This window comes from Pipistrellus kuhlii, unplaced genomic scaffold, assembly GCF_014108245.1.
Source record: "Pipistrellus kuhlii isolate mPipKuh1 unplaced genomic scaffold, mPipKuh1.p scaffold_m20_p_1, whole genome shotgun sequence".
Classification (NCBI taxonomy): Eukaryota; Metazoa; Chordata; class Mammalia; order Chiroptera; family Vespertilionidae; genus Pipistrellus; species Pipistrellus kuhlii.
The window spans coordinates 23126944-23153981 of record NW_023425404.1 but is presented as its reverse complement, the minus strand read 5'-3'; the positions used below and the strand labels follow the sequence as shown (position 1 = coordinate 23153981).

Genomic DNA, 27038 nt, shown 5'->3' with positions numbered 1-27038 from the left:
CAGACTGTTGTCCAAAGTGGCCGCACCATTTTACATTTCCATCAATAAAGTGTGAGGGTTTCAGTTTCTCCACATATTTGCCAACTCTTGAGAGTTTGCGTTACCTCTGCTAACCATACATTTTACAAAAAAATAGCAATATCTTTTTTCCTTATTACCTTCCTTGCCTCATCTTTGTCTCAGGCACAAGTGAGAATCATAACCAATCTGAGAACCAACACCCATCCCATAAAATAAGGTTCAGCTGAAGTCTTGTCTTTTCTATAGGCTTTTAAAGATCTTAGGTGATCCCCACCAACCTATTTGAAGAGTTCTAGGCATGACAACTCTATACACTGTTTTTACTCAAGCAACTTTTCCATGTTAATGTTAGTAATAGGATATTTCTTTGGGATGAACAGAAGAATGTGCCATTAATTGGCAGACCAATTCTTTTTATCTGTGTGTTAAGTGCCTACTCTGTGCCAGGCCCTGAAGTAACTGGTGAACAAAATAGACATGGTCATCCTAACTGGTTTGGCTCAGTGGATAGAGTGTCGGCCTGCAAACTCAAGGGTCCCAGGTTCCATTCCAGTCAAGGGCACGCACCTTGATTGCAGGCATATACCCATTAGGGAGTGTGCAAGAGGCAGCTGATTGATGTTTCTCTCTCATTGATGTTTCTAACTCTCTATCCCTCTCCCTTCTTCTCTGTAAAAAATTAATAAAATATATTTTTACAAATAAACAAACAAACAACAAAACAAAACCATGGTCCATGACTTTGAGGGGCTGGTGAGGGAAATAGGTAATTAAAGACACACAGTCTTACCCAATATGACCAGCCACTATGAGATGGGGTATGCTCAAGCAGTACATTTTGCTGGAAATAACCTGTATTCTCCCCCTCACTGTCCCCATCCCCCATCCTTTTTTTTTTTTTTTTTTTTTTTCTAAAGAGAAATTTCCACTCACAGGTCCCGTTTCCTTCACCTTTAACCCTCTTGCTAGGGAGTAACAGTGCCAACTTCTCTTCATTCTCAGTTTCTCTCCAGTTCTGTATTTCTCTAAAAATCAACCTACTTTCAGAAAACACATATTCTGTGACCTGATGTGCTATAAATGTCATAGGAATGATTCCCCTTTGGGAGTTCTGCAGTTGTGCAGCTACCCTTGTGATTGGTGGTGAAGGTCTAGTTCTTCATGAAATCTCAGCAAGCCCATTTGTCTGCAGATAAAGGTTGATTCTCCCAGCTTTTTATTTCCATTTGCTGATTCCTTAGTTTAGCTTGCAGATCATTCCAAACTTGCTGGGGAAAGAGGATACTATTTACTGACACCAACTCCCAAGCCCCTCAGGCACCTAACCCAGTGTGAAAGGCTTCCTGGAGGAAGTGACATTGACTGTATGACATGAAAATCAAAAAGGAATTATTGAGGCATAGATGAGAGAAAAAAGTGCCTGTGACCATGAGAATAGCATGCATAAGTGCTGGGAGGTGAGAGAGAAAGTGTGGAAGATTCAAGGAGATGAAAGTTCATAGAGATGGAGCATGAAATAGGAGGCTCTGAGCACTGGGGGTTCTGAGAAGTGAGCCTGGAAAGGGTGATGGGGTGGTTGTATTGTTGGTTAAATTATTAATCTCAGACTTTTTTTTTGAACCAGAGGAAAGTACCTCTGCTTTAAAAAAAAAATTTTTTCCCCCAGTGAACTAAATATACCAAAGTGTTTTGCCACCTGGTTATATTACAAAACATGATTGATTTTTGCCTTCTCTGTGAAGTTTTGGTAAGTTTAGTAAAAAGTGTTATATCTGCCAGAGTAAATTCTGAGTGTGTTTCCTTTGAGTCCAGTTGTTAGGTGAAATGCCTTCTTGTTACAATTCATACCTCTTCTGGCTACTTTAATTTTGAAATAAAATTACTAGAAGTTCCCTTTCCCTTTTCTACTCAATGCATAGGCTCCTGCATACACCAGGGGTTGATGAACTAAGGGTTTCCTACAGAATATTCTCTGGGAGCAGTGATATTGGACTTGATTTCTCCTCTCAGGTTTCCTCTGCTCTCTTGTCTTGTGAAACTTATAATATCCCACTGCTTTTCCTGGTGAGATTTTAGGTGAGAAACAGACAAGTCTGGTTATTATTTTTGAAGTGTACTATAGTAAGTCACATGTCTTACAACACACATGTTGTATACCTGGAATCGGTTTTACAACTGATTAGAGGGAAACTTTCATTTCTAATACTGTACATCACTATGAATTTATAGCTAGTTGGAAATAATACGTAGTATGCCCCAAAATTTTTTTAAGCCTAAAATAATACCAGTTCTACTTTCCATGTTTTGTTTTGTATGGGTTTTAAAAAATATATATTTATTGATTCAGAGAGGAAGGGAGAGAGAGGGAAAGAGATAGAAATATCAAGGATGAGAGAGAATCATTGATTGGCTGCCTCCTGCACACTCCCTACTGGGGATCGAGTCTGCAGCCCAGACATGTGCCCTTGACCAGAATTGAACCTGGGACCCTTTAGTCCACAGGCCCACTGAGCAAAACCAGCTAGGGTTCCATGTTTTTGTTGTTGTTGTTAATCTGCCTTTTTCCAAACCTAATTGTTAGTCCGCCATTTATTTGGCCAATGGGTCTCATGTTCTGGAATAATATAGTGTTGTGCCTTTCAGGAAACGTTAAAATATTTTTTAAAAACTTACTGAAAAATTCATTACCAGTCATGAATACTATTTATACCATTTATACTATTGAGGATTGTCAACAGAAGTTAGAATCTCAATGAGGAAGGTAGTGATGATGGATTCTGTAGAATGATGGCAAGATTTGTATCTTCATAAATATAATTGCTTACTGTAGGCCCATTTTATTAAGTACTAAGGACATTCTTAACATTGTAGCCAGCATAGAATTTGAGAAATGAAGATAGAAGGAATGAGAGAATTTAGTTGATGTATCAGAGTTAGATGAATTCATAGTCAAGGTAAGCTGTGCCAAGTAAACTCCCTTGGGGATCTATATCAGTAATCTCTTCATTTTTTCAGCATATTCTGAAGTCACTTTGGTATGAAAGAATCTACAGGAACCCAAATTAGTCTCATGAATTTACCAGCATACAAATTTTGTTCTTTTACTAGCTATGTGAATTGTTACCCATCTTCTCAGGCTGCCAGCATAATATTTTATTATTACTAGGGCTATTTTAAGATTTCTTTAATAAAAATTTTAAAAAAGCCTTCCGTTTTCACCAGAATTAATTGTTTCAACACTTTTATCTCTTTATTTTTAACACTTTCCTTTTATACTAAGACCATAATTAAGAATAAAAAGTTTCTGCCTTGCTGGTGTGGCTCAATGGTTGAGCTTCGACCTATGAACCAGGAAGTTGAGGTTTCCTGGTCAGGACATATGCGCAGGTTGTGGGCTGGATCCCAAGTTGGGGGCATACAATAGATAGCCAATCAATGATTCTCTCTTATCATTGATGTTTCTTTCTATTTCTCCCTCTCCCTTCCTCTCTGAAATAAATAAAAATATGTGTTTTTTGTTTTGTTTTGTTTTTTTAAAGAATAGAAAGTTTCTCACAGGAGCTATTGTTCAGCTCCTTGTCTTCAAGAAAGATGAAAAGATTGGGTAGCAAGAACATACAATTTAAACCCGATTGAAGAAAAAAAAGAAACTGGTTGTAAGGAGCCATAATTTAAATCTATTGTTTCTTAATTAGAATGTGAAGGATTGCTAAGCAATTAAGCAGAGGAAATCAGACTTCAAAGATATAGAATAGTCTCAAAGTTTCAATTTCTGGAAGCTAGAAATCAGGGTCTAATGGAGGAATTGATATGAAAATTGTTCTATTTCTATGAGGTTACACATTTTTATTTGCTAAACCTATAAAGGTCAAAAGAAAAAATTCTGTTTAGTAAAGGACATGATTAGTTGACAGAGAAGAAAAAAAATGTTGGATAGATTTCTTCTTAACACCGGCATTTTTGGATAAATCAACTCGATGAATACATAGAAAAATATTTAGAACAGCATGGAAATATGCAGTATATCACAAAGGGAAGTGGGAATGTAGATATGGGCTTAAGTGCTAAAATTCCTATGAAGTCGATGTGAGCTGCTGCCAATGTACAGTCAATTTAAATATGACGAAAAATGATCTCAAACCCAAAACTTGGTAAATAAGTTACTTTGACCCTGAGGTCAACTGATGGCTGTGATACAGTGTGCTGTTGTTGGTATAGGTGGTTCAGAATCAAAGTACGGTTGGCAGTAGACCTTCATCCCTGGGGGCAGCACACATTTCTTTGTTCTGACTGAGGTCCTGTCTGCTTAGAGTCAGTAAGATGGTCAACACGGCTTTTTAAAGTTAAAACCCCAAAGCCATTTAATTCCTTGTATTTTTAAGTTTATATTTTATCTCACTAAGATTATCCCAATTGTCCTTTTCTACAGGCTGTCAAATTTAGATTTTGATTGCTTGTTGCATACTTTGTTGTCAATCATTACCTTTATTTCTGGGTGCTTCTTAATTTAAATTACAGGGATTGAAGTCGGGGGCCTTGGAGAGATGGAGGAAAGAAACCATTTTTTAAAATACAAATACTGCAAAATCATCTCTGAACTTAATATTGTTATTAAGAAAATGGTTGTCCCATTGGCCCTGATGAATTTCATTACTATGAGTCTTAAAAGAGACTCTGCGCAGCATGTCCTACTTAGTTTTTGCTTACAATTTAAAATCTGATTATTTAACTTAATCCTCAGTCTACCATGTACAAACTACACAGAGTCGACATACTGTCCTGACTTTCCAACTCTCTACATGTCCCCATATAAACCAGTATATTTAAAAGACTTGGAGAAAAAAATTGATCTCTATTAGTGTGGTTTAGGCAATCTTTCAAGTGTCATTTTGAAAATGTGTTTCAGTAACAGCTGGAACAGTCTGGTAGTTTCTACAAATAACTGGACATGAGATCATATACTGATACATTAGGATACATCTAAACATCATTTGCCTTTACAGAACATATGTCACCTGTGGAAGATAAATACCTAATATGTGGATGGTATACTTTCTAAACTCTCCTCAACTATTATTTATTTATTTATTTATTTATTGCTGTGCTTAGAATTCTCCTCTCCCCCACCTTTAATTCCCAGAATTTTTCTGGAATTTAAAACTGTTTATTCATGCATATTATAGAAGCCCAGTACCAGCTTCATCTTTTAGTTATGATTTTCTGGCTCATGGATATGTATATATATATATGTGTGTGTGTGTGTGTGTGTGTGTATGGTGTGTGTGGTTTTTAAAACCAGATCCCTGAGAAAGTTGAATTTTTCCCTTTTATCTGATGTTAAATAAATCCACTAGAAACATCCTACAGCTGCTAGTTGTTTATTTCATTACACAGTGTAACATTTAAGAACTAAACTAAACCAAATGACGGAAAGCTCACTCTAGTTGTTTCAGGAAAGATGGGCATTTGTTGGATGTAGAAGAAAAAGTCAGATGTGCTTTGCCATCATCTAAACAATCAGACAGTTTGAGTTTGTTCCCATGGGGACATACATTATGTTAAATTCACTGTGCATATGCACCCTTGCATCTTCAGAGGGTAGAATGGCACACAGGCTTTCTTATTGGCTATTATACCGTCAGGATTCCCAGGGCCTGGAACAGTGCCTGGCCCAGAGTAAGTGCTCAGGAAATGCTTATGGCATGAATGAATAACTAATTACTGAAGGATAGCTCATGAGATGCTCAGTGAGTATTTGAGTGAATGCATGCTTCTTTTAGCAGTTGGGTTTGTATTTTGGATTATTGTCAAAGTAAAAGTGACAGATTTAGACTGGTCTCTGCATTCTTCCTGCACCCCATCACCTATTGTCATTCTCTTTGCTCATCTTCATTTGAAGGTCACTTACTATGGAGCACCAAAGTGGCTGGTAAATTAAAAGGATAAGAGTGACAATGTTGAAGAAATATTTTCTGTCCTTAATATCTCTACCATATAGTATATGGTAAAATAAATAAATAATAGATCAATGTGGGAAGAGACTCGTTGTACTAGATATCTTTTGACACCATTAAAACAAAGATGTCACCTAAGCTGCCAAACAAGCCTCTGGAGGTCATGCTGAGCAGGTGTGGAGGGGCTGGCAAGAGCAGTGCTGGTGTCACTGAGGCAGGTGGTGAGTGTGGAGTTGGCTTCACAATTGCCTACTGATGATTTCTCATCTGTCACTTTACAGCTGGGTCTGTATCCCAGGAGACAAAGTCCCTCCTTTTAATTAGGAAAACACTGCTTAGAAATCCTCTCAATTAAGCCTTGTCAACAGAGGCTGTACTAGATTGTAGGTGTAAACACTGGAAATTGGGGTGACTGGATGGATATTGAAAGATGATTTTAACATATGTTTAAAACATTTATTTTAGATTACTAGAAAATTGCTGGCAAGGCAAACTAATTAAAAGTTAAAGTTACTCTGATGAGCTTCTAGTTAAAATACACAAAGAAGCTAAATAAGAAGCTTAAGAGTTAGCAGCAGACTTTGTCTAACAAATTGGGTATAGTTTGCATTGCCTACTATTAAAAGCAGGAAGGAAAATAGTATAAAACACCCAATCATTGGTAGTAAAAAACCAAAAATTATTTCTATTTAGTCAGCCTTTGCCTGTGGGATTTCTCAAGTTTTATTTTTCTATATTGAAGGAAGACATGTCTATCAGACACAGAGCATTACTGTGTAGGTGGTGGTGAGTCATGTTGTGGTATTTCATGTAATGACTAAGAATGTTGGCAGAAATCTTACAGGCTGAAAACCTGTAAGGTTTGGTCTCTGAACACATCCCTTTTGAAATTTAAAACTGTTGTTTTCCATATATGTCTTTCTTGACTGGTAGGAGCAGCTAATAGTTCACAGAGTGTACCTCTATTTAGTATGACAAACATCTTATTTAACTTTCAGATTCCAAACTATGACTGAGAAGATAAAATACTGTTCTCAGGGTCATTGTGGTTAAATTTTAAGAGCTATGTTGGCAATTCACGACTCCTGGATGTAATGGTCATTTGCTATGCTGGGGTTGGATGTTCATAAATTTAATGAATTATCATAGCCTAATAGTACATTTTTCCCATACTGCCAAAGTGGCACCCTTCAGCCCACCATATGCCTTGCCTGGCCTTTCCCCTGATGACGTATTTATTACCGGGTTATATGACTTGAGGTCTGGTCACTTGCCCCTTGAAAGGTTTGACTTGTTTCTGATAATGTTGAGTTGTAGGATGGGAGGAGAGGGTTAAATCTGGATGGGGAAAGCCAGCATTACCAATTAGTGGTGGGTGTATTTGAGGTAAACCTGAGGGTGGCTGCCTGCTGGGCATGTGGGAAAACTTTGGCATGTGGTCAGGTTAGGATGGACAAATAGGGCTTGTTTGCTGTAAGCAAATACTTGGTATATTTAATTTGAAGGAGAGAAGTTAGCCTTGTCTGAGTAATAATATGATCAGAAATTCTGTGAGCTCTCTACATTGAGTCAGAACCATTTAAAAGTAAAACAGACATAAAACTCAAACCACCAAAAACACAAAACAAGGAGTTGATTGTCAGGTGATTCCAAGGACCTATCTTAGCTTCTCCCTCTCCTCATTTTTCTTCTCCATTCCCCCGGCATTAATTACAGATCCTCCCACCTATGAATGTAAAGAATTAGCTTAATTCATTGGAAATAGAAATCCTGAATTCCTTTATACGAGCTTTCTCTTGGTAGCTAGAAACTTCTTGGCTCACTGAAATTTATTGATTTGGTAGATTTTCAAAGAATGAATGCTTTTAATATTGCTTTGGAGGTTTTAGAAATAATCCAATTTTTTATTTAGTTCACATTACTGAAAAGAAGTTTTCAACTCATTCAAGGGCCTTATTGTATATTATTTCAAAATTCCTTCCCTTACTTTATCTAGCAAATCAGTCCATTTCCTGAGATTTGTTTGTACCGTGCTAATTGTTTTCTGATTTATGTAGATTTCTCAGTAGAGCTGCCTGCTTACTCCAGGACATAGGACTAGTGAGATTTCTTTGTACCAAAGCTTTTAGGTAGGGCTTAATAATGTGGTGTGTTAGGGATAAAGCCTCGGACTTTAGTTCCCACAGCTGGACTTCTTTTCAAGTTCCTTTCTTTTTAATAAAAAATATATATGTACATATATAATTAATACATTTACTCTAAGATATTATAAATAATTTTATAGAGATATGACAAATATAATTAATTTCTTCTCCAAGAAGAAGGGTTTTGTTGGTTGGTTTTTTAGAAATTTGAACTTGCTGTGGAGAGGAATGATACTTGGCAAAAGTGTTTCTTCTTTCATCACTCACTATGTCATTTTCCTTCAGCCAACTTTAAAAAATATCTAATAACATGAAAAAATAAATTCTATGGCCAATGAATGGAGATAGGCCATGCAAGTCTAACGTGTAGTGGCAGGAACTAAATTTGTTTTGTTTATCTTTGCATTAATCAACTGCCAGACCCCAAAACAAGTGAGCATGTGATCAAAAGTCCTAAAATGTGTTGCTGTTGGAGGAAGAGAAGGTGAGGTGGGGCAGGTTGGCAAGGCCATATTATGAAGGGTCTAGACCTACCAGCTAAGGAATTTGGACTTTATCCTGAAAAGAAAGGGACCTGTTGAAGCCTTCTGTCATCTTGTCTTCCTAACTAGATTCTAAATTCCATAAAATCAGGGTCCGTTGTTCATTTTTGTATTCTTTATAATGTCTGGCCATGGTTCTGGAATAGGTAGGACAGCAAGTAAGTGCTGATTGATCTCTAAGGCAGTGATAATCTCTTGAGTCTTGCATGCTTGATTCAGCCATATTACCAAAATGGATGAGTCAGAGCACAGAAAGTTTTGGAATGGAGGAGTGGGGGTCTTATTGCATCCTGGACATTGTGCCTCGGCACCCCCAGTTATTGTTTAATTTAATCTGTGTCACTCTCCTTGTTCAGAAGCTGCAAATGGCCTCTGAGTGCTCTGAGGATAAAGAACCAAAGTTCTTAGTGGCCCTCAAGGCTGCTGTTCTCTGTCTGCAATGTTTTTTTTTGTGTTTGTTTTTTTTAAACCTATTAATTCCTAGCCGTCTCTCAACTCTCACTTTCCTTCCCTAGAACAGCCCTCACTGCCCCACCTTTCCCCCAAATAAGTGGGCCCTTGAAGCTCAACTTCCCATGTGATCATCATGTGATATTTGATTTCCCTTCTGCCTGCTCAAGAATTTGAGCTCTGTAATACTATTTTGTTCTCTGTATCTAGCACAATGCCTGACATTTAGTAGAAACACTTTTTTGGTTGCATGAATGAATCCTTGAGATAACTGTCAGACATATATTATCACTAATTTTTCAGGAGAAGAAATTGAAGTTCAGAGGTTAAGTCACTTGTTCAAGTTTGCTCAACCCATGGAGCCAGACCTGGAATTCAGGGATGTCTGACAACAAAATCCTCCTCCTTCTGCTAACAGAAAGCATGCGTTTTCATATTTGTATCTGTGTCGTGATTCGGCCTAACTGTTGAATGATCGATAGAATGAACAGTCTCTGATGCTTAAGAATGTGGGCTCTGTAACCAGACAGTCTAGACTCAAGTTCCTCCTCTACCTTTGTTACCTTAAATAAGTTACTTAATCTCTGAATTCAGCTTCCTGGAAAATGAGGTAATATTACCCACTTAATAGGATTGCTATGAGGATAAACTAAATTAATTCATATAAAATTCTAATACTAAGTACACAGAATATGTTCACTAATTGCTAGTCGTTACTGTTACCAGTATCCATGAATTCCTTCCCTTTTTTTACTGTAATCTAAAATTATATCCAGAGACCCTATAGCAATTTTTAATTTATTTTATGGAAATTCACTTCTTACATGAAACCATCTGCTCCTAAGTCCTTATTCAACTGTGTTCTCTTAATTTTAAATTGGTTATTTCTGTGTCACTTCAGAAGCAGAAGTTTTTTACCTATAACAGAAAAATGTGGTAATATTAATACCCTTTGCTGTGAATATTTTGATTTTAGGATTCACATTTCTTCACACCTCAGCTCAGTTAGCAAAAACACAATGCCATAGTGTAGTAAAGGATGCAGCATTAATAACACTGTTCGCTCTCTTACAAATCACAAACCTTTCCCCAAACTAGGCATGAGATTATCAAACTATTAGATAACTAACCTGACTCTCTTCCCCCCAAGAAATCCTAATTGTTGGGAAGTGATTTATGTCACCATTATTTCCCTCATTCATCAATAGATGAAAGCAGGTGTGTGACTTACAGGAAATTAAAAAAGGAAGGAAGGAAGAAAAATAATTACTTCACATATATTATAGTTGCATGCCAAAATTGTAACATTTTTAGCATATCCCTCATAATGGAACTTTCTCTAAATATTGTTCTTTCCCTCGTTGTTCATTGTTGAAATTCTTAACTAGCTTTTTTGTAGTTAGTATATAATAGCATGTGGGTGTGTTTTAGTGACTTAACTGTTATCCTTTTTTTTTTTGTATTATTGATTCCAGAGAAATGAACGGGGGAGGGGGGGAGGGAGAGAAGAAAAGAGAAAGAAACATCTATCATCAGCCCCTTTCCCTTCCCCCCCTACTTCCCCCCCCCCCCACACACACACACCCACTGAGGATGGAACCAGCAATCTGGGTATGTGCCCTGACCAGGAATGGAACCTGCCATCTTTTGGTGTACAAGATGATGCTCCAACCACCTGAACCACACCAGCCAAGGCTGTTTACCTTGTTAAAGAAGATTTGTTTAAATGTACAAATGTCCCCACTGCCCTCCCCCCCCAAAATCAGGCATTGCTGCATGCTTAATTGGTGTTTTTAATCCTCACAAAAGCCCTATAAGAGAAATAATATGCCCACCCCAGAGATGAGAAAGTAGAAGTTTAATGGGACTAAGAGCTTCCCTGGGAAGCCGGCATGTATCAGGCCCAGAGTGGCTAGGCCCTGGGTGTTAATAAGATAGAACATCAGTGGATAACCAGAAGCAAGCTTGGCAAAGTACATGGAAGACCTTCAGGGCTGGCTGAGGAATGCATGATTCATTTTGTAGGTCGTGTGGAATGAATGAACTTTTTAAATTGGGAGCTCAAAACAGCACAGGTGCTCGGTTTTTAAGGTGGTGGTTTTAAAGTGTGGTCCCCGAACTAGCTGCAACGGCAACACTTGGAAACTTATTAGAAATGAAAATTCTTTTTTTTTTTTTTTAAATATATTTTATTGATTTTTAACAGAGAGAAAGGAAGAGAGATAGAGAGCTAGAAATGTCGATGAGAGAGAAACATCGACCAGCTGCCTCTTGCACACCCCCTACCGGGGCATGTGCCCGCAACCAAGGTACATGCCCTTGACCGGAATCGAACCCGGGACCTTTCAGTCCGCAGACCGACGCTCTACCACTGAGCCAAACCGGCTTCGGCAGAAATGAAAATTCTTATTCTTCCTCTCACCTGCTCAGTCCTAAACACTGGGCGTTCAGTGATGCAAGGAGTCCTCTGGGTGATGCTGGTGCTGGCTCAAGTTTGAGAATTCACTCCTTAATGAGTTCGAGCCTTGCTGTGGAGGGAGTGCAGGGCAAGGAGGGACACATGAAGGCTATTGCCAAAAGCCAAAGGAGGGGTTATTAGAGCATAAGTTTGGGTGGTTTCATTGGAAACGAAAAAAGGAAAATCATGAGACATTTTAGGAAGAAATAATAGGACTTGATGATGAAATGGGGTACGAGTATGAGATAGGAAGGCAGTATTCATGTGTGGCAGAATTGCCTATGTACACCAAAGGCATTTAAAGTGGGGACTGTTTATACTCCTCAAGAATCTAAGCCTAATTGTGCATTAATTTATAGCATCTTTTTATAAGCCTTAACACCCACCAATCTGCCACGTTCAACTAGATAACTTTCCCTGTAGAATAACAAAGGGCCAAATGCTCAATACCGACTGCGGATTGAGTTATCAACTGCCAAGAACTTTCCTCTAAGCACTTTATATTCATTATCCCATTGTTGTTACTCATTAGTTATGGATGTTTATAAATTGCCTTTCCTTGGTGTCCAATCTAAGCTGCACACCACTGTAAAGTTAACATTTCCAGACACTGGTCTGAGAGGCCAAGAGTCTGGGCTCTGGAGTTAGACAGCTCTGGGCTGAAAACCCAGCCATTCCTTTACCAGGTGTGTGGTCTTGAGCAAATTACTTACCCAGTCTTCTGCCTCAAGTTCCCTTGACTGTATTAAACAGGGATTATTATTATTACAATGAGGATGTGATGATGAGTGGAACTCTTAGGGTTGCTGTGAGACTAAATGAGAACATGTTTGCACCATGCTTGGCAGGAAAGGTACTGAATAAATGTCAGTGGAATTTACTGCGATGAAGATGTCACTCCCTTGCTCAGAACCTTCATGGGCTTTCCTTTGTCAGGACAATTATCCTCTCAGCCTGGCATTTAAGACTTTCCACAAACTGGTTTCTCTACCTCTCAAAGCTTTTGTGTGATGATGCTTTGCATAATCCCAGTGTTTCAGCCAAGCTGTCATGTGTCCCCCTAACACACCAAGTGTGTGACCATACCCCGGCCTTTGATTCTGTTCTTTCTCTCCTCTAATCACATCCAATCCTAAAGGGCCCAGCCTGATACTCAGTGTTTATGGAGCCATCCCTAGCAAACCCTGATCTGTAATATGATGAATCCTTCCAAACCTTAGCACCTATTGCCTTTACTGATCAATGGGCCTTCGCAGCAGTGCACATGGCTCAGGATACTTTAGTCCATCCTCTGCCCACTTCCCGTACCCTTCAGTAAATGCAGTGCCTCATCCCTAGTGCTGTGCTTGGTGCCAAGCTCCATGCCAGGATGTGCTTTCTTTCTTTTTTTCTTTTCTTTTTTTTAATATATTTTACTGATTTTTTACAGAGAAGAAGGGAGAGAGATAGAGAGCTAGAAACATCGATGAGAGAGAAACATCGACCAGCTGCCTCTTGCACACCCCCTATTGGGAATGTGCCCACAACCAATGTACATGCCCTTGACTGGAATCGAACCTGGGACCTTTCAGTCCACAGACCGATGCTCTACTACTGAGCCAAACCGGCTTCGGCAGGATGTGCTTTCTTGATAGTGGAAACATGCACCTTAACTTAGCCTCTTGGTTTTTTCTGAGTTCATTTAAATGTATATTGATGTGTTTGTTTTTTTCTCTCCCTGGTGATGCTGATAACTTCCTCGTAAATTATTTCTGAAATACTAATTATTATTTTTCTTCTCAGGATGAACTCGACCTCACAGACAAACATAGGGAGGCCATGTTTGCACTTCCAGCTGAGAAAAAATGGCAAATATACTGTAGCAAGAAAAAGGTAAGACATACCTTGACTCTATGGTTAAGTGGAAAATTATCATTTTTAATTCCCTTTGCTCTCCTGTGTCACCGCCTGTTTATAATGTGCAAACCAGATTGACCATGTTCTGCTGTGACCTTGGTGCTCCCTTCAGCCAAGAGACAACTCCTTGGATATTGTTTTTATCAGCATTTCACTGGACACCACTTTCCTGCCTTGTACCTGTAACGTTTACTCATAATCCTGTACAACTGAGACCCAAAATAACATTGGCTTACACAATGACAAAGTCCCCGCCCTGCTCTTTATGTAAAAGTTTATATATAGGTAGTTTAGGGCTAGTATTGTGGGGTCACATCCTCTATGACCACCTTCTAACAACTTTTCATTTCACCACCTCTAAGGCCTTGTCCTCATGGTGGTTCTCCAGCCATTTCACATTCCTAAGACTGGAGGAAAGGGAAGAGGGAAAAACTTCCCCCCTATGCTCTTAGGGACATGCCCTGGAGTTATGCATATGAATTCCCCTCACCTTCCACTGTTAGCAAATGGCCACACCTCACTGCAAGGAGCACAGTCTTTATTCTGGGTGGTGACCCCCACTTAAAAGCTGGGGGGTCTCTTACCTTCAGAGAAGTGGAGAGTGGGTATTTGCAGCAAAACCCCTAAAGCTTATTTCCTAGCATCCACGGTGTAAGCATTGCCCTGAGGACTGGAGCTCCTGCAGTCAAGTTCAGTCTGCCATCCTTTAAACCCTGGCAGATTCTTAGACTACTCCTACTCCATTTTTGGAACCTGCTCATGGCCATCTTTAGCCACTTTCCCTTCTGTTCCAATGGAGACTTGAATCAAGCTGGGATAGCACCCAGGAGAAACGTTACTTCTGTCTAACAGGCAGTGGACACGCTGAGTACTCACTGTTGTCCCAGGGAAATAAGAGCGAACTACAACAATCCAGTATCTTTTCAAGACATGGTATCAGTCAGGGAAGCCTTTTCTCGGGTGATTGGGGCCTCCATTTGCCCACATGCTGTCTCTTAGCACTTGTCTCCTCTTCACTGCCTGTGTAACTGGCATGCCACCCTCTAGAGCCGTTCTCTTACTTGAGTCTGCTGGTGCCCCTCTGCAACCAGACTTGATGTTTTGGCACTGTTTTACTCCTCTCCATAATTCAGCTTCTGATACTTTGAAATGAATGTACCACTGATGAGTGAACCACAAGTTATCATTACGTTAAACTGAACTGTCAACATTTTGAAGCACATTTAATTTTCCATCTGAGCAGTTATACTATGTGTGGGTTTGGTTCCGGGACTCTTGCTGACAGACATATCCAGCTGTAACTGCTAGTGTGATCTTAACAAGCCGCTATCAGATCAGACCAAGTGCAGCCTTAAAGGAAGATGTGTTTGTGAATGAATCTGTCCCCTTCTCCTCTTTCTCTTTGTACACATCTTACCAACTAGAAAACTTCTCTTCTGATGGACTGATTGTCATAACTCAGGAAGCAAATAAAACACATAGAGAATTTTAAAATGAAATATAATGTGCGTGGTTCTGCAAGTGATGTATAGTGAGGTCTTTGGAAAAGGGAACTTTTCACACAGCTGTCCTAAAGACTTGGCCCCTGGAACTGAGAACAAAAAGTCATCAAGTGCCTGTGTACACAGAGGACATTGTCTATTTTGGCTCATCTGAAAGCAGATTTTTTTTCTCAAAATTAGGAAGCAATATGAAGCTGGGACTGAAATATGCACTGGAGGAAAGGAAAGGGCAGGCAAATGGGAGCAGCTCACCGAGGGAGTTGTTTTCTTCTTTCCCAGATTTTATTACACCCTTGACGGCAATTGAAAGTTAATCATGGAAACTACTGCCCCTTAGATTAGAAAAGGCAAACCCTAGAGAATAGTAATGACCTCGGGCTCACAGCTGCTGCTCATTTTTCACTTTCCAGGGGTTTTTGCAGTGGGGATATGGATGTGGCCACTGGCTCAAAATCCCACTCTTGATGGATGGATGGCCCCCTCCTGTGCATACCTGGCCACATTGCACAGATCTTTGAGAATACAGTTCTCCTGCTAGCTTCATTCCAGCAGCTTGGATTTCTTATGTGACTCAGCAGTGGCATCCCTGAGGGGAAAAGGCATTTTAACTCTTTGGAGAGTCCCGTGGGCATATAGATCTGCCTCACTTTAAAATGGATAGTAGCAGTTGGTCCGAAGGTTGTGGGTTATTGTTAAGCTGAAAATGGATAGTAGCAATGCTTGACTAAGGATGCTGATTAGAGCTTCTTACACTGCTAAAACTATACTATGCCTTTGGTCTAAAATGGGCCTTTTTGAGCACTTAATAAATCAGGAAATAACACAACTAGTGAGAGAACACAAGCACCTGAGCACAGAATGGCACGATGTTTACCTCTCTTCTGAGAATTTGCTCTCCTGAGGGACAGGTTGGCCATCTCAGAATGGAGCCGTGGTAGCCATCCTTAATACGGAGGATGGATTTTTTTCCCTTGAACCAGCTCATGTAGCCTTTTTAAATCAGGATTATCACCAGCAAGCCAAACCGAAGGCTAAGGGAAAGCAGTCCACCCTTGGCTCCTTCACATTTCCCATCTTTCAAGATTAGAACCCAGGCTCTTACAGACCTTCTCACACATAGTGAGGCCACCGGTTAAAGGCCCACAAAAGCCAACAGAAACAGACACAGGAGTTGGTGAAAGGCAGGCTTTCTGTTTAAAAGAGCACAGGACTGGGAACTGAAGAGTTGGCCAGATCTTTCTCAGCCAAGAGCTCTTTTCCATCCAAGAGTGACTGGAGTCCCAGCAGTGGCTATTTGCTTATCAAACTCTGTGTTCATTTCTCAAACTTCTCTAGCTAAGTCTCTGGTTGAAAAACCCATTTCCAGGGCCAAAATAAAAGCAGCATAAGTATTTCTGGGTCTAAAAGAATTGGAAAGAAACTAATTGGAATTTTGCCTAATTGAGTAATCTGGGGGAGAGCAAGAGATGGATGTTGTAGTCTGGTTGAAAGTCCAAACAACTGGGCTGGTTGGCCAGCCATGGTTTGTCATATGCAGCAATCCACTGTCACATTCTTTAACTATCATGAAAGGTCCCCAAAAAGGTCCTGTTTGGTGGGGCTTGCTGGGAGGAGGGGCATATTTTCAAATAGGAAATGTTTGTGGTTCTTATCTTTAAAGGTAATTCCCTTTTTACTTCCAATCACAACATACTCTTTTGTTTAAGTGAGGTTTTTCCCAGTCTCCAGCCAGAAACTGCATCTGTTAACAATCTTTTGGATTTTAAATTGAAGCTTTTTAAACAATGAACCATCTGACCATGAAAGGCATCTGGCCATGCTGTATTTGCTTATTGTTAACATGATTTTTTAAACCCTGGGAAAAGCAAGGAGTAGGTCTTCAGAGAGGAGAAAACAAAATGGTGTATCTACTGTAGTATGTCGACAGCAATCTCATCAGCACAGGCAGGGACCTTTAACCGAAGCTCTTCACAGGGAGCTGTGGCACCGAACCAGTCCTCACAGTATCTAGAACATGCTTTTTCTCCTCTTTGAGCTTCTGAGTTTGCGAAGTAAGTGAATGGGGCTAGACCCTGTTAGCTATAGTGACATCGGATCTTGCAACAAAGATCAGGATTTGACGACTGCATCTAATTTTTCCTCCTTTTATTTCTGCTCTCTAAAGCCAAGGCTTAAATACAGGCTTTGTTGTCTTCACATTACATTTCTGCATCTTTCAAGGTTTACTTTGGAGAAGGTGAACTTTTTTTCTCTGCTGCTGAGTTTGTTTGATTCAATTAAATCATTCCAGAATCTCACCCAACCTGGTTGCAATTCAGCTTTTGTGATTTGTGCAGAGTACTGATTTTGAAGACATCTAGCACAAGTGAGTGAAAATTCAGCTCATGCTTTTCATGCAGTCCCTTTATTTGGTTTGCATATCCTTATTGTATCACCTCCCTGCTTCTCTCCTCAGAAAGGAATTCTTTCACTTAACACACACACACACACAGACAGAGAGAGAGAGAGAGAGAGAGAGGGGGGGGGAGAGAGAGAGAGAGAGAGAGAGAGAGAGGGAAAGTTGCATTGTGTATGGTCATCAGGCTGCACTTTCTTCGGATTCTTGAAAGTTGAGGCCCTCCTGCGTTTGGAGTACACGGATGGAGTAGTTTAATCAAAACACAGATTTAAAGGAACATGTTCTAAGTAGTGGAATTAAAGACAAAAGGAATCACCAGTTTCCTCACAAACTATCAAACCAGTTAGAAAAGAAAGAGGATAGGTTAGTCCTCTAGTCGTCTCCACTACCCTGAAGAGAAGCTGCAGTGGATCTGCTGGGAGGGGAAGCATGAACGACTGGGCATTTGACCTGGAAGATCTTAGAGGAAGGACAAATTAGACATCCTCTTCTTTCTTCACTGTAGTTATTTCAATAGACATTAGAGTGAGTTGCTTTTTCAGTGCCCACTTTGCTAAATGTCAGGATGTGAGAGAGGGAACCAGTAAATGGAAGAAAACTAGATTTCAAAAACACTATTTCTAGACTTCTTGATAGGTACCTGGTTTGGTCTCCTGCCATTGAGTTTTCACCCTGATAATAGATTCCAGTTGCCATTTGTGCTCCTAATGCTAAGAGGTTAAAGAAAGTGGCAGACATAGGAATGATGAGAAGTAGGATTGTGCTGTTTTTCTCCTCTATTTCTCTAAAGACTAGATAAGGAAAGCACAGTAGTTGGAAGATAAGCGCATTTCCAGGCTCTGTGTTTCTGAAACTCCCTGCCTCATCCATATATTCCCTGGCTCAGAGAGATGAGGATTTGTGTATAATCCCAGATTAAAATGGTGAGAAATAGCAAGCTTTGAGTCAGGCACTTCACTTAATGAAACAATGCAGTTGGTGAAGGGGAGGTCAATGAGTGAGAGTCACCTGATATGTATTGAGTGCCTTCTCTGGAGCTAAATCCTGAGGATGATTAACCGATAAGTCAGTTTTCCTGGAGTGAGTGGTACCCGTAGGAGAAGCAAATAAAATCAGATAATTGTGGATCTTGTCCTTAAGCTTCATTATAGGGTAAGCAGACAGACTCTGGGGCACAGAGGAAGGTGCTACCGAGGGTATATGCATGAGACTGGGGGAAGCTCCTTTGCCACTCGGCCCCATCCAGTGAAAGGGCTGATGTTGTCATGCTTTCACCTCGTCATCTAGAACCAGCTTTTTCCAACAGTTGAGCTGTGTTTGCATGCGCTGTACACTTTCCCTCTTGATTTGTACTTTGTTTTTTGTTGCTTTTGCCAATGCTTAAAAGGCCAAGTTTAGACTGTTGGCCTAATCTGATCTTTACTAAACACAATTTGTAGGGCTTGTTAAGAAATCTATAAAGAAGCTTAAATTTGGTAAAAATGAAGACATTGGGGGTGGGGAGGGGGGAGAGGAGGGAGACTGAAATAACTGAGGTTTGTTCAGCCTGGAGAAGAGAAAGGTGGAAACTTCAACATAAGCTGACGTTCACTGGTTATACCCCAGTGAAACTATAGAATCTGTTGAAATATTGTCAACTTCCAGTTGATAAAGAGCAGCTGCCCCAATAAAAGCCACACTCACAATCTGACCCTTTCCCCTAAGGACCCACCAGTCTTTCTCCATGATTCAGGGGCTCAAGGGTGAGCTGCTAGCATGGCACCACAGGGGGAAGGCAGATGTAAACTAGGGGAGAACAAGGATAGTCTGGAGTCCACACGGAGAAGACCGAAGCCCGTGTCAGTTCTTGCCATCTCTGCCTCCAAAGATGGAGAGGATCCAGGGAAAGGCGGAACAGTTGCTAAGCAGCCTGCTACTCCACACCAATGAGGTTAGTCAGGGGACAGCGTGGACAAAAAGGTACCCACTTTGCTCCCACCCGCCACATCGCTCCTGAGAGAGGCCCTCTGTGGCTCACTGACCCAGAAACCTTCAAGAAAGGGTGTCATTCAGCCTAGCCAACTTGAACAGTGCCTGCAAACCAGTGCTTGTGTTGTCAAGACAACCCTGGCTCTCTTTTCATTGTCTAGCCCAGGGACCCTTTTTCTTTCCCTCCCTCTCTTTCTGCTCTTACCCGGAGGCATTAAAACAAAGGTGAATCTGTAAATCACCCACAGTCTGTCAATATCATTTATTAGGCCGTGACTGAAAACATGGCGATTTTGGCCCTGGTGAGATTTCTTTAGCTTTCTGCCCAGAAATTCACTGAAGGCATGTTTCACCTTGCCCTTTCCCCTCTAAGCTGCATAATCTCAAAGCTAGCTATTCTTTGTTTTTTCTTAATTTTATTTTTATTACAAAAACAGGCTATCAAAATGAGCACCAAATTTTAGGTTAGAGTACAAAATTTAAGGATTCTCTGCTTTAAGCAGCCCTTAAACTAACATTGTATTCCAGTAAGGGCATTTGGTTCATGAGTATTTATTTGCCTCCTCTTCCTATAATCCCTTTGTTTAATAACACCAGTTTAGAGTATTTCCCCCCCGCCTCCCAATTCTGTCACTCCAGCCATGTCGGCTACCACCCCTGCCTGGTGGTGTCCAGAATGGTCCTGAGCTTCAGTTGATGTTTTCATAAATGCTGACTCTCAGTGCCCAGCTTCACTAAGGCAGAGTGAACCAAAACACATTCATCTTTCTTTGTAGACACTCTCTGAGTCTCTGGTTCTACATACAGTCCTGTTTTTCAGGCTTCCGATACTGCTAGCGAAAGGATACAACACAGAGGTTTCATTAAACAAGTCAATTTTCACAAATAAGTAACTTATTAGGTTGAAGCAAGCCAGATTTACAAGGGCCCTGTTCAGCAACAACATTTGTTCAAAGTCTCAGCATTAGAATTCAATAGTGTGATCTAGCTGTGTGATTTCCAAGTTAAGCTAATAAAATAAAACTTCAGTGTTAAGATTATAAAAGAATGTCTCAGCACAGTTGCAGATACTGTTATTGATGGAAGTTTTAAACCTAGTTACCAGAGCAGACAGTCTGGGTTCCAAGAAATTGGCACTTTCTAATATTTCTAAAAAAAAAAACCCAAAATTTATAAACCTCAAGTCATGGGATAAGTTATTATTTTCTGGTTGATTATTTTTGTTATGAAAATTTTAAATGTACAAAAAAAGTACAGAATCTAATAAACACCCATGTTTAACAAATGCCAACATTTTATCATATTTACCTTGGATTTTTTTAAAAAAGACATAAGACATTTTAATATGGTTGAATTCCAGTGATATTTTCTATTTTGAAGGTGATATGTGGTTTTTTTCTTTAATCTTATTTTGCACATGTAGATTCATTAAAAATATATGGTATTCCTTTATTTTAACTGTGATATAATAATGTCCATTATATGAAAATGCCACAGTTTAATTTTTTATTCCCCTTTGAATAATATTTATTTCCAATATTTCATTATTAAAAATGTATTGCAATGAACATTATTTGTGCATGTGTTCAAAAATTTCTCTAGGATAGACACCTACATATCTAATTACTGTATTGTTTGATATGAACATTTTCACCTTTAATCACCCCCAAAGTGGTTGTAACAACTTATACCTGTAGTAAGTTAGCTGCCAACCGTCTGAGGGTAGAGAATTATTATCTCATTACCCTGGTCAATCAATCACTTGGCATTAGTTTAAATGTTTCATACAAGAAACTGTCATTAAAGTTCTTATATTTTCTCCCATATGTCTTAGCAAATCAAATTGAAATAAAACTTACTAAAATAGAAGGTTTTCGTTTTAAGAAGGGAAACCTAAGCGTTAGAAAATGAAAAACATTCCATTCAAATACCCATTAAGCCATACAAAATGTTAGAAGTACATAAAAACAGACAATTCACCCAGCATTGTGTTTATTTGGGTTGACTGCAAAGGAAACTGCTCTGTGTGTGGTTCATCCTTCCTCTCCTCTAGATCTTTTTACACCCTCAGTTCCAGCCCCAGGCAAATTGTGTTTCCCTCTCTCAAGCTCCTGACTGATGTGTGCAGTCACCCAGCCAGGAAGTTCCTCTGAGGCATCCACCACTTCCCTGAGGTGACTAAGGTGCAGGTGCAGAATCAGCACATCCGTCCGCCCTAACAATCAGCTTCGCTGTGGCTGGAAATCACAGCAGGATCTTCATATCAATGATCTCCTTATAACATTGTGAAAACCTTTCTTTCTCATCCTCCTTGATTCCTTCAAATATTAAGAAATTGAGATGTGCAACTTGCTGTCTGGCTCCCTCAGGCCTAAATTCTGAGCTATGGACAAGTCAACTTATGGATTTGGGAATTGTTGGTTCTTCAGTCTAGAGATACTTAACTCTGCTTCGTTTTTCATAGCATTGTATAAACAGTGAATATGTATGTGTTTCATGGATACCATCTCTCTTTGATGTTTCCTCAGACTTGGATTTCCTTGTTGAGTAATCCCTTTATCCAGGGCCTTGCTTTCTTTGTAATTAGGGAATGTCAGGCTGGAATAGGGTGGAGAAAATGACGTGGTGTTTGTGTTCATTTAGAATCATTCAAACAGCAGTAAAAATAAATAAGTAAGCAATGTACAGCTGAAACAAGCAATGTACAGCTGGGGAAAAGTGATTTCTTAGTTGGACAAACAAATTAATGGGGAGCATGGGGGTTGTGTGTCCCTTGGAGCTCTATTTTGTCCTCTGGAGTGGAGGCCAGAGAAGCACCTACCACAGCTTTCATTCCGCTTTTCACTTAGTGCTGCATGTGGGGAGAACACTCCTGTGTGGGCTCCAGCCACTGAAAGAGAGTTGGAGCTCTGGGTTTGAATGGAAGCCTGGGGCGGGTTGCGGTCTTTAGCTGTTGAAGAGCAGCTATCTTTGGCTTCCCAGTCTTAATTCTTAACCAGGTTCCTTTAATAGCTTAGGTACAGGACAAATTGCATCTCATGTCAATTGCAGGGTTAGGAACGCTCAATCTTTGTTGTACATTACTTGCCTACAGTGCTATTGTGGAGCCAAGGTTCTGATTGCAACTGTTTGGGCCTATGAGCCCCTTGCCTATGTGAATTGAAACGCATGGGCATAACTCCATTTCAATTAAAAAATTCTGCAATCTGCACAGTGAGCGAGTAGGCTGAGAGATAGCTCTATGTCTAATAGAAAGTGATATTATTATATCTCATATCCAAGAACCTAGAAGTAGCTCCCAGTCTGGTATCAGCCGAACAATGGACTCCTGAGGGACACACAGCACAGGGCACACTCCAGAACAATGCACATCCTTTGTTTCAATATTCCTTAGGACTGTGGCTTCCTTCCCGGATTACTGAGCGCACAATGAAGAACCTCAAGCAGATCTGAGGAAAGGGTTTATCTTGATTACTAGCTCTGAATAATTGGGGGATGAAGCCTGGAGCACTTTGGGAAGCATTTTAGGTTATGAATAGGATCAATGAGAGTAGTGTTGAAACTGATGAGCAGTGTTGTCCATGACACATGATGGGGAACTGTGTCATATTGTAGCAAATATTTGCCATCTTTGTCCTTGAGGGCTCTTCTTACTTCTACATTATAGTTGGATTTAAGTATCATACTTCCTACTTCTTTTCTCCTGGGACTCTCCCTGGTTCTCTGCGGATTCTCTAAGTGCTCTGGCACCTACTTCCATAGAAAGAATGCCTCAAGCCTGCCTGACCTCACATCTCTCCAGGAGATAGGTTTATGGAGGACATCAACAGAAGGAAGTTTTTCTCTGATATATTTTCCAAAGATACAAACTAAGTATACACATATATATTTATGAATCTTTTTCACTAATAGCTCTAGCATACCTAATACTATTGGATCTATATTATGCTTGGTGCATTTCAGAATTCACACACACACCCCACTCTTACCCATAGAGTAGGAAGAAGCTTTGAGCTTCCAGTATAAGTTAGAAGCTTACCTCTAATACCTCTAATTTGGGCTTCTCCAAATTCCTTATACTTCAGGAACCTAGTGCTCTGTGAAACTGGAAGCTGATTACAGTTAGAAAGACTACCAAAGAATACCATCTCTCAATTACGGTGTCTTAAATGAGGTACAGAACAGCATTTGACTTAAACAGACTTAAGATGGTATCCCTATGCCCTCACATATCTGAGACAGTGATATCTTCCAACTGATGCTTTTCTTCTTTATTTTCTTTTGCCTAAAATGCTGCCAATAATTCAGTAGTGTGCCACAGAGTCATTGATGGCTTAAAATTAGAAATAAGGTTATGACTCTCCTTCTAGGGCACATGTGTCAAACACAAGGCCTGCGGGCCAAATCTGTCCCACCAGGCCTTGCAATGTGGCCCGAACCGCGCTGTCATCACTGCACTCCGCTGCGTTTCCATCACAATGACAGTTCATGACTGTTCAGTAAACCATTCGGCCCGCGATTTAGGCTGGATTTTAGATTTTGGCCCCTTCTCTGATTGAGTTCGACACCCCTATTCTAGGGGATAGTTAGCCCTGTCTTAGCATTTTTCAGTCATCCTGAGAATGCTTCCATGAATGGAATATGCCTTTGTGGGCTTAATGTTTCCCCGGATTCTCTTCTTAGTTTAATTACTGTTTTCCCAAGTCCTCCATTTATAGCCTCGTGTTAAGCATTATATTGCAAATCATAAACACACTTTGATTGTTTTCCCAAGGGTAGGTTACAGAACATCAAAACCTGCTTTACGGCATTCTGAAAAGCTGGTCTGGTAGCAGGAAATCTGGTGGCAAGATGTGAGGCAACAAAGACCATTGACACCACTGATTGGATTTCCACACTGCAAAAGGGTAGTGATGTGTGTCCAGACATGCAAATTTACCAACCAGCTGGTCTAATCATACTGAGGACTGTAGCACACCATGGTGGCATGTAGGTCAAAGACTTGACTTAACAAGCTACATAGAAGTTAATTTGTTTTATGTCACTGTATATTTTGGATACAGTGTATAGGCAACAGGGGAATGTGGGCTTATATCATTTCTGAAAATAATAATTGAAGAATGTTTCTTTTCTTTTCCATGAAAATGAGGGGAATTGTCATCTAAAATTGCCTTCAGATGTTGGAGTTGTACTGATGGAGATTTTTAGGCTCCAGTCATATTTCAGGCTGTGAAGTGCTTTGCCAAAGAAATGATTTGTTAATAAATAAAACAAATGTCTCATAGTTTGGGAAGTGGGATGTAAAGCCTCGGTTTTTAATTCTAGGTAAGGATTATGACTTTTTTTAGATATATCAGAACATGAAATGCATTCCCCCCCAGGATTCTATACAAATGACTTTTAAGTTTTCAGTTCTATCAAGTCAGCCAAGGCCTCTTCAGGAGAGAAGAGAGTGTTGGGACAGACTGAGCCCCTGAGCTGTTTCGGAAATGCAGTTGATTTCTTTATTCTTGAAGTCTTATTGTCACTTGTCTGTTTCATTGCTGCAGTTCCCTATCAAGAGACTAGATGTCTTTAAAGTAGCACTCTTTTCTTGCTTTTCTGGGGTGTTATTAGGGGAGAGAACAAAAATGATAGCTGATTGAGCCCTGCCGGGCAAGCCGGATTTTCATTGTGCTAACATTTCATTTCAGGTCATTCAGACATTTTTGATGATTTTTACCAGTGTAGATAAAGTTTGCGACAATAAGAAAATAATGTAATATTTTCTGCTATCGAGGAAATGTTTCAAAGCATTTTTCCCAGTAGAGCTTTGGATTTTTATTTTGAAGATATATTGATAAAGACTCGAGTTTAGTAAAAATGCAGGAGTTAATAGTACTTGATTGTTTCTTTTTGTCATGATGAGAAGAGTGAGTGAAGTCTATAAATGAATACAGTTCTTTGTAGCTATACTTGCAAAAAATGAGAACCAATTGTCAGAATAAGTTTGTGATCTTGTAAGAAACTCTCAGTGCTAAAGTTTGGAAACATATTTTCATCTGTCTCTTCTTGTATTCATGGATCACTAACAAGCTAAACAGGGAGCTTTGCTCTCTTATTTATGTAGTCTAACATCTAGAACAGTGCCTAGGCCAATATAAAATTCAATAAATGTTTATTGGATGAGTAAATGAATGAAAAGGAAAGCAAATGACTTTTTAGATTCAGTTCAGCACTGCGAGTTTTAAATATGATGACATAGGGTTTCTATCCTGCCCAAGTAAGGCCCTATGTTCAGCAGTATAGTGTTAACCAATTAACTGCCAAAATATTTTGAATTTAATTTATGAAGGTCCGCCACTTGCATCTATAAACGCTTATGGCATACAAATGGTTAATACTCCCAAGTTACACTAAGTGTTATTCTTAAATGTCATTGGACTCCAGACCAAACTATTGGGCAACAGTTTAGTCAAGTTTTTGCTTATTTTCAGGCTAGAGGTGGAGGGTGTGGGGCGTGAGCCTAAACTCACTGAGCTCATAGCTTTTGTTTTGTTTTATGAGCAGAGCAAGAAGCCTTAGAAGGACTTCCAATGATTTTCCCCAACAAATATGTGGGCAGGATAGAGGACCAGGTCCAGCTGTGCATGTAAGGTGGATAGAGTGGAGTGATCTCCGTGGTTTCAAGTAAGAGATTGGTGATGTACAAATAGAAACTGCCGCACACACAGCCTACACAAAGCCACAGAAACAGGAAAGATGGAGGTGAAGTGGTCAGGAGGGGGTAGGTATTCTTGAGCAAGTGCTTTGGGTAGGCCAGCTTTGAGCAATTGGCCTACCAATTGCTTAAGTGAGAGAAGCCTGGAGCAGACTATTAGTCATATAGCTTGGGTTCCACATTACGCCTTTATAGATGGTGTTCTCAACTAGGAAGTACTAGTCATGCATCTCTTATTCTGCTACACTGTAATTATATTGAAATAGGAAAAATTACTGAATGTTCTGTCCATAGCATTCCGAAGAGTACCTCTACTTTTTACTATCTCTGAGCTATTTAACAAATCTGAAAGCTATTTTTTTTAAAAAACCTGATAGTGAAAATAATTCTTGTCCATTGAAATGCAAAATGTCTAATGCAGTTGATTACAGTCCCGTTGACCAGTTTTGCATCTATATGTAAATAGATGCCTATATATGTCTTTACTACTTGGATTCTCTTTTTGAACTCATTGTGACATCTTAGCAGTTCCCTCATTTATTAATGAATTCACTAAAATCTTTGACATAAATCTATGTCATGATTTTACCTTTTAAAAATTTGTCCTATATCAACATAGAATTTTTAACTTAGAGGATTGATCAAGGGGCTAATATTCTAAATGATCTGAGGTCTTTAACAATATTTTAGGCTGGAGTATATGATATGATTGCAGGAAGCTCTCTATGGGAAAGTGTGCATTATATATATCGATTCTACCTAGATCAGTAAGGGGAAGGAACAGGGCTCAGGAATTCAAAAGAGGTGTCCAGCTTCATAACCATTCATGGAAGACATTCCCATAATATTTGAAGGGAGGATGGATGTACAGGAGAGGAGTAGGGGCTCAGAAGCATGATCTAGAGACCTAAAAAACAATTCTTTACCGGGGCTTAAACATCTCCCAGTGTCTCCACAGTCCCTACTCTCTCATTTTTAATTCATTAACTTACATTTATGTTTAGA

At 39.7% G+C, this 27038-nt stretch overlaps 1 protein-coding gene across 6 annotated transcripts in view; it reads left to right on the top strand.

Annotated features, from left to right (window-relative positions):
- Nucleotides 1–27038, top strand: part of DAAM1 (dishevelled associated activator of morphogenesis 1) — a 156386-nt gene that overhangs the window by 66976 nt on the left and 62372 nt on the right. For all 6 annotated transcript variants that reach the window (XM_036435127.2, XM_036435136.2, XM_036435153.2 and 3 more), the window contains exon 3: nt 13352–13441. In XM_036435127.2, coding sequence (XP_036291020.1) covers nt 13352–13441 — 90 coding nt within the window. The remainder of the gene's footprint in view (nt 1–13351; nt 13442–27038) is intronic.